Source organism: Sitodiplosis mosellana, unplaced genomic scaffold (assembly GCF_009176505.1).
Source record: "Sitodiplosis mosellana isolate CC-2019 unplaced genomic scaffold, AAFC_SMos_1.0 Smas_scaffold_6099, whole genome shotgun sequence".
Classification (NCBI taxonomy): Eukaryota; Metazoa; Arthropoda; class Insecta; order Diptera; family Cecidomyiidae; genus Sitodiplosis; species Sitodiplosis mosellana.
Window position 1 is genome coordinate 12,999 of NW_022601340.1, and position 17,177 is coordinate 30,175.

The 17,177-nt window shown below is 37.9% G+C and overlaps 2 protein-coding genes across 7 annotated transcripts in view; one reads left to right on the top strand and one right to left on the bottom strand.

Annotated features, from left to right (window-relative positions):
- Positions 1 to 2,650: 2,650 nt before the first annotated feature.
- On the top strand, positions 2,651 to 9,171 carry LOC129573529 (interaptin). The gene is made up of 5 exons (XM_055454131.1): positions 2,651 to 3,345; positions 4,368 to 4,627; positions 5,030 to 7,327; positions 7,714 to 7,854; positions 8,210 to 9,171. The coding sequence occupies exons 1-5, from the start codon at positions 3,306 to 3,308 to the stop codon at positions 8,444 to 8,446; spliced, it is 2,976 nt and encodes a 991-aa protein (XP_055310106.1). The 5' UTR covers positions 2,651 to 3,305; the 3' UTR covers positions 8,447 to 9,171.
- A 1,663-nt stretch (positions 9,172 to 10,834) lies between these two features.
- Positions 10,835 to 17,177, bottom strand: part of LOC129573530 (uncharacterized) — a 76,086-nt gene continuing 69,743 nt past the window's right edge. For 3 of the 6 annotated variants that reach the window (XM_055454134.1, XM_055454132.1, XM_055454135.1), the window contains 2 exons: positions 14,839 to 15,104; positions 10,835 to 14,506 (listed from right to left, as the gene is read on the bottom strand). In XM_055454134.1, the coding sequence (XP_055310109.1) occupies positions 11,802 to 14,408 (2,607 nt within the window). In that variant the 5' untranslated portion in view covers positions 14,409 to 14,506; positions 14,839 to 15,104 and the 3' untranslated portion in view covers positions 10,835 to 11,801. Of the gene's footprint in view, positions 14,507 to 14,838; positions 15,105 to 16,621; positions 17,168 to 17,177 lie in introns of those variants that run through there. The other 3 variants (XM_055454133.1, XM_055454137.1, XM_055454138.1) reach the window with 3 other exon arrangements.

Here is a 17,177-nt window from a genome sequence, read left to right on the forward strand (position 1 = left end):
TCTCTCTCTCTCTCTCTCTCTCTCTCTCTCTCTCTCTCTCTCTCTCTGCCGCTCTATGTTTTCTCTTCGTCTTATCAGCTCTTTGTGATTGAAAAGTTTCATTTCACTTGGCTTGAATCCTTTCAATCGTTCACCCAAAAATAGCTCAATGTAATTACTGTACACCACATTGAATGTAAACGAACTTCGACCACTTAGGTGCAACAGTAACAACAGTGGCAAGACAATGTGCAGAATAGATATCGAGAGAGAGAGAGAGAGAGAGAAAAGTACTGTAAAGGGAATAAAGGGGTTATATTCGTCCATTGTACTGGCCAAGATGGAAAATAGTAAGACAACACACACACTCACACACACACAAAGTCTTTTCAAAATAGTTTTCGTAAACAGTAATTTATAGAAGCGGTAGCCGGAATGAAACGGAAAACAGGAATTCAATTGAAGAAGTTGGGGATTTTCCTCGTTGTTCGTGCATATTTTTTGTCTTGCTGCTGCTGCTGCTGCTGCTGCTGTTGTTTTGTTTTCTAGTGTTGCAAAACCTTTTGCCATGGCTGAAATTTAATAACAGTTTCAGTGGACAGACTGAAGTTCCAATGAACAGACTATCTCTCCGGTGTGTAAAGAGATTTTCCCTGTTCATTTTAACGACAGAGAAATCTAGAGACAGAGAGGTGAATTAATGTTTTCGTCTCGATTTCGGTGGGAACAAAAAAAGCAAGAGGGAATAAACATTGAAAACTGGCAACGATGCGACGAACAACACCGAAATTATGACGATGGCCAATGAATTTCATCTCTCATTATATTTCATCTCACCTGAGCTTGGAAATTGCGCAGAAAATTTTACTGCTCGTTGTCGTTGCAGCTTTAGCAGCAGCTGAGGAAGTGATTTATACGAATATTGGACGGTCAACAATGAAAACCACCCAAATTCTATCGTTTTATTTCGATTTTTCGATATTGTTTTGTTCGCTTCTCTCTGGCTGTTTTTTTTTCTTCTTCTTTATCTTTTTCCGGAGACGTTTGTTTTTCAATGAATTACGGCCGTGGTGGATTGTTGGAAAAATGCCAATGCTGTTGCATGATGTCGATGCCCTTGCCATTTGCCAAACATATATCTCTTTGTGCTGTTCTGAGTTGTGCATGTTTTATTCAGTCGCATAGTAATTTAAAGCAACAACAACACCAAAAAAAACGACCCCAAGATTGGCTTTGGCTATGTGAATCAACCAGAGAGTGAATTGAATGGACGAAAATCACAACGTTAACGCACCAACAGAGTAAATGACTCGACTCAGCGCCATCCGCATACTCATTCACAGAGACACACACACATACACATCGGTGTGCGGTGCTATATAGTCCCTTTGATACTTTAGTTGCGCTCAGTTTCATTTCACTTCAATTAAATATTACATGAAACAAAGTCAAGCGCAATAAAAACTGCAGAGCGAGCGAGCGAGCGAGCGATTGAGTGAGCACACACACAGCAAAGCAAAACACACATCGTATCTAACGAGAGAGCAAAATGTGTGCGTAACAATGGAACAGCTGCATCAAAATGCCTTTTTCCTACAATTGAAAAATCGAGAAACGAAAGAAAAAAATTACGGCCGAAATAAATGTATATAAAAAAGAAGAAGAAGAAGAAGAGTAACCGGCAAGAGCAACAACAATGGAAAAACTGTGGACTATCAAAGCAGTCAGCATGTGGAAGGGGGAGAAACACTCTGGGTACATCTAATATAATAGTGGTTTAATATATAATTACTGGAATAAAAATCCGTATGCTGTCGTCTCCTTTACCATACCGAAGTTGTTGTTTTTTGTGTCTTTTCTTCGATTGCGTATGTTTGTCGGTTCGATTTAATCGAAGTCTTCGATTCAACGATTGGCAATCGTCGTGTGTCTAGGCAGATCGAAGCACTCTCACACACATAGACGAAAATTGAGCGGGAAAAATCAATTTCGCTGTGATACCAGTATGTTTTTTTTTTTGCTTCTTGAAATGGCATAAATCAAACGGGCAAACTAATCTATGATCCGTTTTGAAGACAACATTGTTAGTTCGTAACGGTTTGTTCCTTTCCTTTTGGCCAGTTAATCTCTCGGTGGTTGTAGATGCGATTCAGCTCTTTCTATATTTTTTTTCATTTTATCCTTGTTTCACTTTCGTAAACAGAAGTACGACTGTTTTTTTTTCTTCGTCTCGGCTTCTCTCGTCTTGTTGTCGCTGTCATTGTCTTGCTTTGTTAATTCCATTACACAAAAGATGGTTCACATAAGTCGATGAACGAAGGGTTCTTTAATTTTTTTTTCTTCTCCTGTTCGTTTCTTATGTTCTCGTCAAACTCTGGATCCTTCTCTTTCAGACACACTCATCGCTTCCCATGCTCGCTGTCTCTCGATCATTCAATATTTCGTAAAGTTTTTTCTGGTTTTGTAACGTCTAAAGGCAACAGTTTAGTGTGTGAGCATTGCGTGCGTACTATTCGCATGCTCTGTCTTTCACAGCTGCTTAACCACCATACACACACACACACACATAAACAGTGGTACGTGTGCGTGCGTGTGTGACTCGGTTGTGTTCAGTTGTTTGATCGTTCGGGGTTGTTGCCTGCATCAAAGATTCAGTGCGCGTCAGTATAGTTTTGAATGAGCGCGCATTCGCATTACCGTGCATTTTTGCATTTGAACCAACGTTGTCAACAAATTCAAACCCAAAATCAAATGGAATACACAAACAAAAACGGTTACAACATGAATTAGTCGCGTCGCGTTAAATCACAAATTTTCTTCTTTTCAGCTCATCAGATCCGGGACGGGGATCGCACACGTATTTTCGTCGATTTTTTTCAACGAAACAACGAAATTTCGAAGGAAAAAATTGAAATTTTAATTTAAAAATAACGGAATTTTCAAATTTTGTTCAAGAAATTTCCGATTAAAAAAAAAAAAATAATCGTAAAAAATCGCAACGAAAGTTTTATAAGTGAAGTGTTTTGATCGCATTAATTTTGTTTATATTGAATTCGTTTTGTTTTGTTCGCATATTACCTTTTTTTTTGTTGAATTGCGTTTTTTTTTCTTTAAATATCAATCGTTACTGTGCATTTTTTTACTAACGATTCAAGTGAAAGAGAATATAAAAATTGGCTTTTGCTCATTTAATATAAAAGATTGATTAATACTTAAACGAAAGAATTTTAAAAAGTGTTAATCATATTGTTAAATTGCTCCGAAATAAGTGACGAAGAATTTTTCAAGTAATTTTACATCCTGATCACTGCTGAGATAGCAAAAAGATGTCATTTTCGAAGGCAAAACTCAAACGGTTTAACGAAGGTACGTGCAAAATAAAGAGCGGCAAAAATGGTTGTTTTTCATATTCCACCATTGAGCCAATTCATTGTGAGTATTGTATGGAACGAGTGAATGTTTGTATACGCTAGGCGCGCTCATTATGAACGGTTCTTTTCGTGTTCTTTTCTTTTCGTCTTTGGAACATCGACGTTATGTGTTTTGGTGTCGTGAAGAATATAATTAGATCTCGTCACGGTTTGTCTACTTTTTCATTGTTTCCTTCCGCGATGTGCGTAGCAATGGTGTATTTGTGCGTGTGTGTGTGTGTGTCAATTCGACGTGGCGAGGGTCACACATAATATGATGGTGGCTAATTTAACTATAGAAATGTTCAAATCGTTCTATTCGACTGCATTTCACAACCGTATCTTCCTTTTTCTTGTTCCATGCTTTATGGTCTCTTGCTGTTCATTAATTTTCTCCAAACAAAAGACAAATGGGATGGCTCTTTTCTCTCTTTCTGAACCAAAAAAAAAAAAAACACCGAATTTTATCATAACGGCTGGCACTCACTGATGATATCGAAGTTTTCGCCTTCTTTGATTTCCGCCTCAAAAATCGTTGTGCCGTTGAACAATTCCATTCTTGATTTATGCCTCTGCATATTTCCGCCATCGTTGTCATTATGCACTGTCAATTGTTTTATGGCGTGCAGTAAACATGGTTAGAATTCCAACGGAAATCGATGCCAACCAACGGAAATTGAATAAACTGCCCTATCTTCTCTTTCTTCGGTTGTGTCTTTCTATCTGCCTCTATGTGTGTATGTGGCTACGCAGCAAGTACGAAGTAACACGATAAATCGACTCCTGGCACTGCTCATTGCGTATCCATTTTCACCGATTCAAATACCATTTTCCATAACAACAGCCGATTTGGTTTTTTTTTTCTTGTTCCATTTCTCTCTCTCTCTCTCTCTCTCTCTCTCTCTCTCTCTCTCTCTCTCTATTCGCCTCGCTTTGATTGTTTTAATCTCATTTTTCGCTTTATATTCTAATTCACAGTGAGCGACTCACCGTACAGCGAACGCATGGAGCGTAAGGACAGCATCCGACGCTTTTTGCGCGAACAATTCCGTGACGACAAAAAGAAAGTGAAACAGGAAAAGGAAAGCAAAGAAAGCAAAGAGAATAAGGAGAACATTGCCAATGCTGCATCATCTGCATCCACCAGCTCAAATTCAACCACCGCACCAGCCACCGAAGTTAAGGAAACCAACACGGAAACAAAGAGCAAAAGCAGCGCATATCGTCTGTTCAGAACGGTGAGTTTTCAACAATATTTTGATGGATATCGGTTTAGGGAATTTCCATTTAGTTTTTTCAATTCATTTTTTATTCGCTTTTATTCGAAATTCAAATCTATTTCATTCGGTTCAAGCCATTAATTTGATAGCTAGATCTTTGGTCATTGGATCAGGCATTACATTATTTCTTGCCGAAAATTCGTACATTTGCAATTAGAACTAGACTTAGATGGTTGCCATTCAATTTCATTTTCACTTACCAATCATTTTTGTTAGAATCATTCTTCCATCTCACACATTAATGAACGTCCTTTGGCCGACATTTTTCGATCCGTTCACTATGAACCGATAAATGATACGAAAAAAAATTCAAACCAAACATGAGTCTCATTGTAAACATATTCTCTTTATCAATTGCAGCCATCGCTTCCACGTCGTTTGCGATTCAATCGTCAGCATTCGGATTTGACGCCATCGAAGAAGGGATCGATCACCACGTTGAAGGAGAAGGAAAAGGAGGCAATTGATGTGGCAAATGAGGATATCAAGGCAAAATCGGAGCAAATTGCCGAACAAACGGTGTTGATTGCCAATCTGCGTGAAGAATTGACTCAGTTGAAGCAAGCAAATTTGGAAAAGAACGAGTCAATTGTCGAAAAGCAGCGTGAAATCGAGGATTTGCAAGATGAATTAAAGAAGAACGAAGATGCTCACAATCAATTGAAGGCCATGGATGCCGAGCATTTGGCAAAGATCAATGTACTTGAAGGTGAGATCAAGACAATCATTCGTGAACAAGACGAAGAGATGAGCAAATTGGTGCAGAAAAACACGAATCTCGATGTAAAATGCGACAAATTGTCTGCGCAAAATCGTTCGTTTGCCGACGAAATTAAATTGCTGAAAACGGACATGGAACGTTGTCGCGAGGAAATCGAATCGCACAAATTGCAATTGCAAGAACAAAAGGAAAAGTGGCAGGAGAAGGACACCGAGTTCCGCAAGCTGTTGGACGAAAATGTTCAGCTGCTCGAGGGAATTGAGCGTATCAAGAAGCAATCGGACGATGATATGCTGGGCTATGCGATGGAAAGTCAAAAACTAATTGTCGAATTGGAAACGGTGAAGCGTGAAAAATCGAAAATTATTACGGAATTGTGCCGTAAAGAGGAGTTGTTGAACGAGCTGCAAGAGGAGTTGGGCGGTAAAACGGTTGAAATGGATGCGGAACGGGATGAAATCAAGGATTCAATGAATTTGGAAATGAACGCTGTGGTCAAGAAGTACGAGCAACAAATTGCCACATTGAAAGAGGTGAATGAGATGAAAGTCAAGGAAATTGAATCGATTGCCGTGTTGGAACAAGCCAAAATGCTGAAGGACCACAAAGAAGCGTTGTGCAGTTTGAAAGAGGCCAGCGACAAAGAGCGTGAACGCATCAATGAATTGGCCGAAGAAAAGATTCGCATTGCTGAGATTCAGGCAGAGCAAAAACTCAACGGCATGGATGCAACCATCGATCAGTCCATTCAACAGGAGAAGCAAATTTGGCGAATGGAAATCGAAAAATGCCAGAAAATTGCCGAACGTGAAATTATGCAATGCGAATTTGAGAAACAAGACCTTAAAACCCTATTGGATTCGGCCAATGACTTGATCCGTGAAAAGGATGAAAAGATCGACGAATTGCAGAAGCAAATTCGGTTTGAAATTGCCCAATATGTGAAAAGTCGCGAAGAATTGGACGCCGAAATGGAAGAAACGCAACGTGAATGTACTCGCCTGTTGTCCGATCGCTACAATTATCAAATGGCATTGAAAAACCATCAGGCAACCATGAAAATTCTCATGGAACGTCTCAAGAAATCCGACAAAGACGTTGAAATCCTGAAAGCTGAACTTGACACGGTCATTGCATCGAAATTGGATGTCGAAGCAAACAACTTGAAATTGGTGGAAGAGGTGCAAATGCTATCAATGGAAATTGATGAATACCGCCATGCTTTGACCGCTCTGCGCAATTCATCCGTCAATCTGGAACGTGAGATGCTCGAAAAGGAATCGGTTTACGAGAAAATCATGAGCTCCGAGCAGGAAACACTCGAAACCGTCAACAAAATTGGCAAACTATTGAACGACAAAGTCGAAGAGAATATCAGCAAATACGCCGAACTGTACAATGACATCAAGAAAAAGTACGATGTTCGTGAGAAATACATTAAAGATATGAAATCATTGCTCGAAGAATTTGCCACCGGCATTGAATTGGCTCGCTTGGAGTTGGACATGAAGGAAAAACAATTGCTCGAATTACAAGAAGAGAACAAAAATATTAAGCTAGAAATTATGACGTACAAATTCAAATGCGAACAATTTGAAAAGTATGAACTTGAACAGCGCGTACCAAATCCATCGCCCGAACTTGTCAATGAGCTCGAAAACGATTGTGACAAATTCCCAACGATGGCCGCCGACGATGCAATGGTTTCCAATCAACTCATCGAAAATATCATCGTTCAATTGGAGAAAGAAGCCCAGAATGAATGCCTCAAAAATGAATTGAACACCGAAATTTACAGTGACGAAGATAAAATTACCGCCGAGAATATGCAACTCAAAGAGAAACTCGTCGAGAAGAACCGACAAATCGAATTTCTGCAAGAAATGGTCGAAATTGAAAACGGACACGCCACCGAAAATATCTCACTCAGACGCAAGGTAAGCTAATGGTTTTTTTTTTTAGATTAGAATACTCACCCAATTTTGAACTGTTGAAGAGAGTCTGTGTTTTGTTACTTTTGTTTGTCAATATTGCATCACACTGGCTCAATTATAAGCCTGCTACAACGGTAGCACACTCCGTGGTGTTGAAAATTCCTCCTGTCTTCTTTTGTTAACTTTTTTTTTTGTAGACACGGAATTGAGGTCAATATAAATGTGTTTAATTCTGATTGTCGATTTGATTTGATATTGATTGATGGTCAAATTTAACAAGATTTCAGTTATCAATTTTAAAATTGAGTTAATTCTGTGTAATAGCTAATTGAATAAATCAGAAAAATTGAATAAATTGAATAATGTTGAATCAAATTTCTTTGAAACAGGTCAGTGAATTGGAGCACAAAGTTCAGTACATTGAACAATTCGCAAATGAAACTGTCGAAAAGTACCAGGAGATAGCCAATCAACAACAGAGCCGCCAACAAATTGACGAACTCAAGGAGAAGAATAAGCAACTGAAGAACGTAAGTTTCACTCAGTTTCTCTTTGTTTACTCATCAAACAAAATGTTCTTGGAAAAGGTTGCACTCAAAGTTGCCAAAAATTAATGGAAAACTTTGAAATTCACAAAGAAAATCCATTGAGTACCACTCAATTTGGCGATCAACAATTTTCTATGAAATTTTGTAGTCTTTTGACTTCACCGGTTTTCCATGTTTTTTTCTTTTCAAAATCTATCGGATATTCTAACAACTAATTAGATAGTATCTGAAATCCAATTAAAATTGCCTTTTCTGGCATAAAAACTCCATTTTTTTTAATGGTAACCGTTTTTCCTAATCAAAGCCTGCTTCCTAATCAATTGCTTTCCATTTCCAGAAAATCATGAATTTGCAGGATGCAAACAAGGAGAATGAGACGACCATATCGGAGCTGAAGGACAAAATTCATTCTGGCAATGATCGTACTCCATTGAAGATGAATCGTTCATTTAGCAATATCACATTGAATACGCCACGCACACCGAAGACGCCAAAAACACCAGCCCTTGCCGGAAAAGAGAATAACTCACCAGCAATGGTTGTGTTGAGCCCACTGCGAGTGCGAAACAACTAAACAAAACCATGCAAGCAAAAAAAAAGAGAAAAAACTTTTAATTTATGTCAACCATACCGCTACAATGCGCTCTGCGCTCAATTTAACTTATTCAAGGATTTAAAAGAAAAAAAGACTATTTAAGAGGCTAAACATGTTTTGCAGTTTTGTGTTAAATTCAAATCCAATTTTTTTCAGTATATTTAAAAAGCAGAATAATTTATTTGACGCATTTAAAAAAAGAGGAAGATTATTTATGGCACAAATTAATTTTTTCTTTAAATCATTTCGTTGAATTGTTACATTTATATGCCGACTTACCACAATTGTTGTCAATTAGAGCTGCCCGCACACGGAAATCAAGCTAAATATTAGGTCAATTAAGGGACAAACAAAATGTAGACTAATTTCGGTGAATGAAAACGAAAACCATTGGGAAAAATTAGCATACTTACACAGGACCATACAAAGAATACAAAATCCATTTATTTTATTTTATTTTCGTCTTATCAGAATAAAGTGGCCAACCAAAAAAAAAAAAACGAAACACAAAAGTATATTCGCACAAACGAAAACTCAACACACAAAAAAGATGTTCGTTACTAAATTTTCCATTTTATTTTTCAATTATTCTGATTAATTATAAACAATAAAAATTAATTTTAAAATTACACAAAAAAATATACATATGGAGTTGTGTTTTATTTGTTATCTTCTGTTGTTTCTTGTTTTTTTTTTTCTATTGATTAGCAAACATCAACGTTGTCGGTTCTCTTAGCTCGAAATTTGTTTTTTTTTCTCATCTGGGTTATCTCTTTATACGATCGGTTAGCCTTAAATTATATGTTTGCATCGGAAAAATTGGAATTTCCAATTTCATTTTGCTCTTGAATTGCTTGCTTGTGTGTAAATAGTTTATCCTAACCGTAGCGATGAAGTTGCGCTTTCCCTCTCTCATTTTCTCTTTGTGTTTTTTTTCTTCGTGTTTCAGGTTTTATAAATAAAAAATAATTTAATTTTGGCTCATTTATTTATTAAATGCAAAAAAATTTTTAAGCAAATCACAATTGAACTAAAAAAAAAAACAGGGTGAGCGAGTAAAACTAACAGTGTTCGCCGAATTTCGTTGCGCGCCTAAACAGAATGAAATCGAAAACAATTGGCTGGATATAATTCAAAGTAATAGTTTCATGTTCATTGCACACAAATTGCTTTCAATTCGAAATATCCCATTGATTTTTCCGTTCGAAATGATTGTATCCACTGGATACGGCTAAAATATGGCTTTCGAATAAAATTCAATGCAGAATTTGGCTTTCAACGGAAATTCCATGCAAAATCCAGTGCTCACCGGGCGAAAATTTAGTGTTTGTTATTTAGTGCTCAACTTTTAAAATTGGTACATTTTGCGTGATCAAATCAAGCGAATGTTAAAAATCAGCGTGTAATTAAACATTTTTTCTATTGTTTCTCTTTCTCTATGTGTGTTTGTTGTTTTATTTTAAAATAATTCCGAAATTTCGTTGTATAATCCCTAGAATTATTAATAGCGTTGTTTGTTGATTCGAATAGAAATTGTTCGTCAATTGAATTGATTACTTTTGTGTACTCATCGCAAAATCGTCGCGCTTAAGCGAATAAAATTTTCCAAATTTTCTCTATTAGCAATAAGTGTTTCGTTTTTATCTCCGTTTATAAGAATGCATACTTATGAATGTGTTTTTCTTGTTTGTGTAAGGAAATGGGTGTTTTCTTTCTAGCTTTTTTTTCATTCTTTTTCATACTTTTTTCATGTTTTTTTTTTGTTTTTCCGTTTATCTGCTGCGTCTTCTTGTTTGCTTGCATTTTCGAGACCAACAGACAATATACAAACGAGTAGAATATGCAACATTGCATACGTTTATGTTAATATTGGGTTATTTCTATTATGTCAATCTGCTTCGCCCCATCGAATGAAAAGCGACACATACACACATTCCTTGTACGATGAATTCAATGGCATTGTGAATTCTTAATAAGATTCCGATTTGTAAAAATATGCTCTCCAATCTTCAATGCTTCGTTTCGAAAGTTGGGGTAGGAGGGAAGAAGAGTAACTTTGTGCACACAATTGAATTCTTTTCTCGTTGAATGGCAATAGAAGGAGCGTTTTGCAATTGGTGCCAAATGGCTTGATAAAAACTCTACATGTTCATTTCGGACACAGCACTCGATTCGAGTGATTCGAATCGAATCAGTGTCCAGTGTTGCAATTTTTGTATGTCGCTCCTTTTTTTTTATCAATCTGATTGCATATATTGCCATTGACAATAAAATTTCGGATGAATTAAGATATATATATAAAAAAAATAAAACTGGAAGCCAGAGAAAGAAGGAAAGAAACAACAACAACAGAACAAACAAACAAAATTAGTATTTGAAAAAATCGAAATATTCGATATTGCATTTTAGTAGTTTCTATACAATACAAAGATAAATATACATACAGATATAAAGCACTACAGTAAAAATTGAAGACATAAATATTGCTTGAATTGAATTGAATGGATGCTTCGTTTTTCTTTTCTACTTCGTTTCCTTCATTTTGTTCACACTTTTGATCGTTCATTACAATTTCCTTCGCTTTTTTTTGTGTGTGTGAAATTTGGCGTTTTAGTTTGTTGTTACACAAAAAAAAAAATTCGTTTAGCTCAAGAGTCTGTGGCATTTTTTTTTCTTGTATGAGATTCTCATGTGTTTACCTCTTTCTATTGTTGTCTCTGGAGGATTGTACGCCATTTGTTGAGACGCCACATTTACATTTCAATGAAATAAAAGTCCATAGTAATACCGTTGGCATTTGAATTGGCTTTGTTCAGACTCTAATTATTAACACTATATCCTCATCGCATCTACCTTCACTAATAAATATATCTAATATATTTTTTTTTTGTAATTGCTCATCTTTTGCAATCGCACATATTAATTTCCTTATCATTTGTTTTCTTCTCTCGAGTGTGTTGTCAATGGACATTTTGGCAAATTATACAAAAAAAAGCAAATAGTATAAAGAGGAAATAGATTCGTTGCAGCCCCGTGTCTTACGACCAACACACACGTTCGCGCATTGACAACAAACAAACAGGAACTCAGGCATATTACGTATTGTTCTTCTTTCTTGTTTCGCTCGCTGATGATTTATACAAATACACCACACAGCACAACGTTTGCTTGGCATTCTGGGTTGGTTGTTTTTTTTCTATTCTCTTCTGGATAACGTTTGCTGCTCGTGCGTGGTACAAACATTTGTGACTCTTCGGGAATTTGTGAGAATTTTGTTTTTATTTTTGTATTTTTCTGTTGTTGTGACAAGAAAAAATGGAAACCGATTTTGTTTTTATGCATCGTCACAAATGATGTACTGTTGTTTGTCGAGATTTTTCACATAGCAATTGATGCCGATTTGTAGTGATTTGGCACGAACGGGTGTTGGCTGATCGACTTCAAGGCTTCGATCTGCATCGGGCAGGGTGAATGTTGGATGTGTGGTCACAGAAGCGGATGCGGCGTCGAAGGTACCAAATCTTCGATTGGGGCTGACGTTCTGGAAGGATGACGCAATATCGAATGGCGTATGCGAATATTGCACGGTTTCTGGATGTTGATCGTGCAACTCAACGAATGGTGGAGCCACTTTCAGGCGACTGATGAATGTTGAATATATTGATGGTTGTGCATGCGGTGGTGGTAGTGGTGGTAGTGGTGGCTGCTGTTGGAAGAAGTGCTGTTCACTTCTGAATGAAACTGGTTCTCTGTTAAATGGCACCGCTTCTTTTACTGGCAATGGCCCCTCATAGTCAACATTCCGTACAATCTCTGGGCTGATGCTCGCCGTTTGGGATCTTATCGAATCGTAGTCAAGCGGTTCTTCGGTTGTTGAATCGCTGCCCAAATTGGCGCCACTTCCGATTGGAACACCACCGCTCAATGCCTCCTCAAAGTCAAAATTTTTACCAATCGACTCGGCCGATTCACTCTTTACCACCGGTACATTAAACTGTCGCACTGGTTTTGTTGGCACACTGTCTCTATCATTAAACTCAACGCTTGGCCCTTGAAACAGTAACTCTTCAGCCAATCGTGTACTCAAGTTCTTTTTCTCATCTTCAAATTGTGCACGAATCGACCCATCCGATGATTTAACCAATTCATCAATGTTCAAACGTCCATCGATTCCGGTGTCAATGACGGGCGCAAGTTCCGCCTCAGGTAATTCATCGTCAGAGATGACCGACGCATTTTCCATTCGATAACGTGGCTCAACAATGCTGACATTTATATTTTTACCAACGGCCGGATCGATTTCTTCGGGTGTTTCAGGTGATGGTATGAAATAGGCATCGACCACTTCAAATGAGTCATTTTTTTCGGGCAAGAGTCCTTCGTCTGATGTCGTACTACTTGATTCAATGGGTTTTTGTGTCGGAACCGGAATAGTCGAACTTTCAGTTACTAATTTGATGTCAGGTTGTTCCGTTGACAGTTCTGGTGCCAATTTCAAATTCATCGATTTCACCGATGGTTCGGTAATGGATTTGTGCTCGAATTCCTCATCAAATATTACGTGTTGATTTGGTTTCTGTTCAATTAATTGAGCATTATCGGTGTTTGGGGTGATTTTTGGTTGTGTTTCGCTAGCGGATGACACCGGTAAATTCAATTTATCTTGCGTTTCAATAGATGTTTTTGTCGTTGCTTGAGTAGATTCTGCCTCAACATTTGACGATTGCCCGGTGAGTTCGGTTTCCTGACTTTCGGTGGAAGATGCCATTGAATTGGTTTCAGGTGCTTCAACATTTTCTACTGTTGGTGTCAATGATACGCCTGCATCGGTATTTTTCTCAAATCTTTCACTTGAGTCCACCGATGAAGTGACGGTTTCGATTTGTTCCGTGCTGGATGCATTATCGTCTTCAATCAAAAAGCTCTTAACCGACGATGATGCGTTCTCAGTTGATGCATCAGGGATTTCCGTACTTGAAACGCTACGAATTGAGCTGGATACCTGCATCGAACTTGGATTTTCATCGATTAAGCTTTCGAAAGTGATCGTTGCCATAGATGATTCGGATGGATTCGAATTTTGTCCATGAACTTGGTTGTTGTGTGTGCTTGAGCTTTGACTGGAAGTGGTATCAACGGTATACGCGGTTGTACTCGACGGAGCAGTACCCGATGTGGTGGAAACACTGGCAATCGGATTGAGTTTCGATTCGACATTAACGCCTTCGGAACCCAAATCAATGCCAGTGGTCGATGCACGAAAGGGCTGGTTCACCTCTCGATTGTCTGTATCAGCCGAAGTGGTGCTGGTACTGGTGGCTACAGTGATAGTCGTGGTGCTAGTCGTTGTCGTAGTGGTAGCCGCTGTCGTTGAGCCCTCTGTGGTCGGCGCTGCCGTAGCGGCGACGGTGGTGGATGGCACGATCGGCGACACATGTGAATCATCCTTAACAACTCTATTCAAATTTGGGAACGTGGTTTGTTGCGTTTGTTGTGGTATACGATTATCACCACTAAAACCCAAACTCAACGGCACCGTATATTGACCGTTTGCATTCATCGATTCCGTTGACTCTCCATATTCACTGTAATCATAATCGTCTTCGTATTCGGTGGTCGCTGTGCGATTATTTTTCAATAGCGATTCGATTTGCTTTTTTAACATTTGCAATGGGTCAATTTGTAGGGTTTTATAACATCGTCCATCCGGTCCGAGTTTGTGATCAGGTGCACAGTTTCCTTTCGATTCATTCAAATTTGGCGTGATGAATATGGATTTGGGGATTTTGCGCGTTTTATCATCCGGCCGATGGGTATCAATGGTGAGCAATGCCTCCCATACTAAATGATCGGGATTATCTTCCAGCGGCTTTGAAATTATCGGCAGACTACTGGCCAACGACACCATATACATACACAGTAAAATCGCAAATGCTTTCATCTTGGTTAACAATGTTCTTGCTCTTTGTTTCTCTCACTCTCTTTCTATCAATGCGGTCGCTTCGATTTTTCAAACAGCTTTTTTGTGTTGGTGATTTTCTGAAAGTAAGAAGAGGCAATTTTTTTTGAATTAATTAAAAGATTTTATGATTCGGATTAATAGTGATTTTATTAATAGAATCAATTGAGAAATTTGTAGAATTAACCGAATTGAAATCCATTTAATTTATTTGGTCACTAATTAATGGTATAAAAATTGTCGCAAAATAAGCGTGAGTTATTGTCTGTTATTCAAGAGAGATAAGAATCAACAGAAGGTGAAAATATTTCGAATGAATAAGGCGCCTCGTGTTCAACCAAAAATGAACCGATTTCGAAGCGGAATTTCTCGGAATTGATTATAAATGAATATTCAGTTGAATTGTTGTTACCTTCATAATTTTTTCTTTTTTCCATGTCCGATGAAAAATGGCTAGCACATAACCTTGAGATGCATTTGTTCTTCGTGTCTGACTCAAGGATGATGTAAAAAGTCAATAAAAAAAAATTCTTTCGGCTGTTGTTAGTGGTGGCTTTTTTTTAAATATAATTTTCGTCGAATTTCGAGTAAATATAAAATGAGTCAATGATTCATCAGAATAAATGGTTAAATGAGTATTTTTTTTTCGAATCACACGGTACGTCTTCGGCAACGGATCTGCAACGAAAAGTAAAAAAACGAACAAAATCAAACAATGGAATTAGGTAATGATTGATTTTTTTTTTTAGTTATATGGATGTTCATATAAACAAAATGTGTATGAAGTGAAGCAGCAGTGATTCAACTGCATTCGATGTGTGTATGGTTGGAAATGTGTGTGCATCAGCGTAATTCGATGAAGCATCATTTATAAAACGCATCATTGAAAATGAGGAAATGAACGCAATTGTATCGTTGAATCTGAGCTGGCGTCAGCATATAAACACACTCACACACACACACACACGGAGAGACACCCGAGAGCTTGTTTGGTTTGTGCAAATAGAATTTGTGCTGACGGAATTTGTAAATTAAACAGGCGAATGAACAGATTGAGCAAGAAAGAGACAAAGCGAAAAGAGACCCAGACAAAAAAATAAATAAAATGTGCATAAACAAAAAGCAGCTGTGAATAAGCAAGCCAGCAAGCAAGTACACACACAGTAGAAAACATGTTGTTCGGTCGTGTACCGAAAATAAAAACATTGTATAATGATTAGCAATTACAGTTTTGTGCGTCGCCAAATGAAGTGGCCCGGATACAGTGGCGGTCGCATTTGTCTAGTTGAATTTTTGTTTGTCGCTGGAAAAACGAAAAACAGAAACAGAGTGCGATGGCAAATGCATACGTACACACACACATACACACATGACGAGACTAAAAAAAATGACATGAAACAAATTGGATTTGCGCGAGGTAGAGCCCCGGTAGCTGCCGAAAATATCGACAATATTGACACATTCGATCCGGGGGAAAACCCCATTTTCTCGCATAAAATCCATTTGATTTGACTTTGTAACATGCATTCGGTATGTATATTGTTCAAAATCCAAATGATTTTAGTGAATGCTGCACATTTTTTTCAACCTCTGGTTTACACACATATACAACACGATGGGTGGTTGTCACTTGATCGAAATTGCATCGCTTTGGCCCCGACCGAAATAAATCCAAATAATCAAATGGATTCGGTGATTTTATTCGATTTTGGCGCCATTTGGTTTGAGTGTGTGTGTGTGTATGAGTGACACAGTCATTTTAATTCTCGTGCTGATAACAAATGCACATTATTCAAATCGTGCTTTTTTTTGTCCGCCGCATTTCCAACAGTTTCACCGATGGCATAAACCACGCATGCAATTTAATACGATTGCTGGCTGCTGTGTGTGTGTGTTTCTTTTTATCGTGCTCACGATCCCGGGTGAAGCGGATAGAATATGTGTTGTGCGCGGGTATTTTTTGTTTCATTGGAATTTTAGATGTGCATTGAAAAATGCATGGGTACAATTTGTCAATGGGCGTCAAAGTGTAGCGAATGAATGGTGTTTTGTTTGCCAGAACAGTCGAGCGTGTGTGTTCGAGAGAGTGAGAGAGAGAGTGAGAGAGTAAATTCGATTTCCGGCAAAGCAATGAAGATCACATTTGGCACATTATCACTACATTTCTTATTGTAATTTCATTTTTGACACAACACCTTTGTCGCTGTCGGCTTCAAGCACAATCCTTTTTGCATTTGCCACCACACACATTTTCACTTGTACAATTCATATATGTATATATATATTTTTCTCATTCTCTACTCGTTTAACGTTTGGCAAAACATGGCATGTTGTTTACATTTTCCGATAAAACTGACACACACACACACACGATCTCGGTATGCAAATAATTGTTAGGATGTGCTCTCAGGTGCAAACTCGTGCGTAAGTAGACAAGTAAAAAAAACTGCCACCGATAACAAAAAATGATGATGACGAAGAAATAGCATAAAGTTGATTTAATGCACGTACAAAATGAATAGCACCAGCTTAAATTCAATAAATACAGAACTGATTCAATGTGATAGAGTGAAAAAACCATGCGCACGAGACAGTGTTTGTTCTTGTGCCGACGTTGGATTCAAAACTGAAGCACAGCAGAAAATTAGTGCGAGTCTTGATTTATGTGTTATGTGTTATGTGTCAAGCGTGTTAGTCAACGAAATAGACACACTGTGTGACACTCTCTTCATGTATACTCTGCCTCACTCC

Bases quoted from the DNA above. Each gene is read 5' to 3' on its own strand.
- LOC129573529 (XM_055454131.1), top strand. From the start codon at position 3,306: ATGTCATTTTCGAAGGCAAAACTCAAACGGTTTAACGAAG. The intron at 3,346-4,367 runs GTACGTGCAAAA...TCTAATTCACAG, and splicing joins ACTCAAACGGTTTAACGAAG to TGAGCGACTCACCGTACAGC. The intron at 7,328-7,713 runs GTAAGCTAATGG...TCTTTGAAACAG, and splicing joins ATATCTCACTCAGACGCAAG to GTCAGTGAATTGGAGCACAA.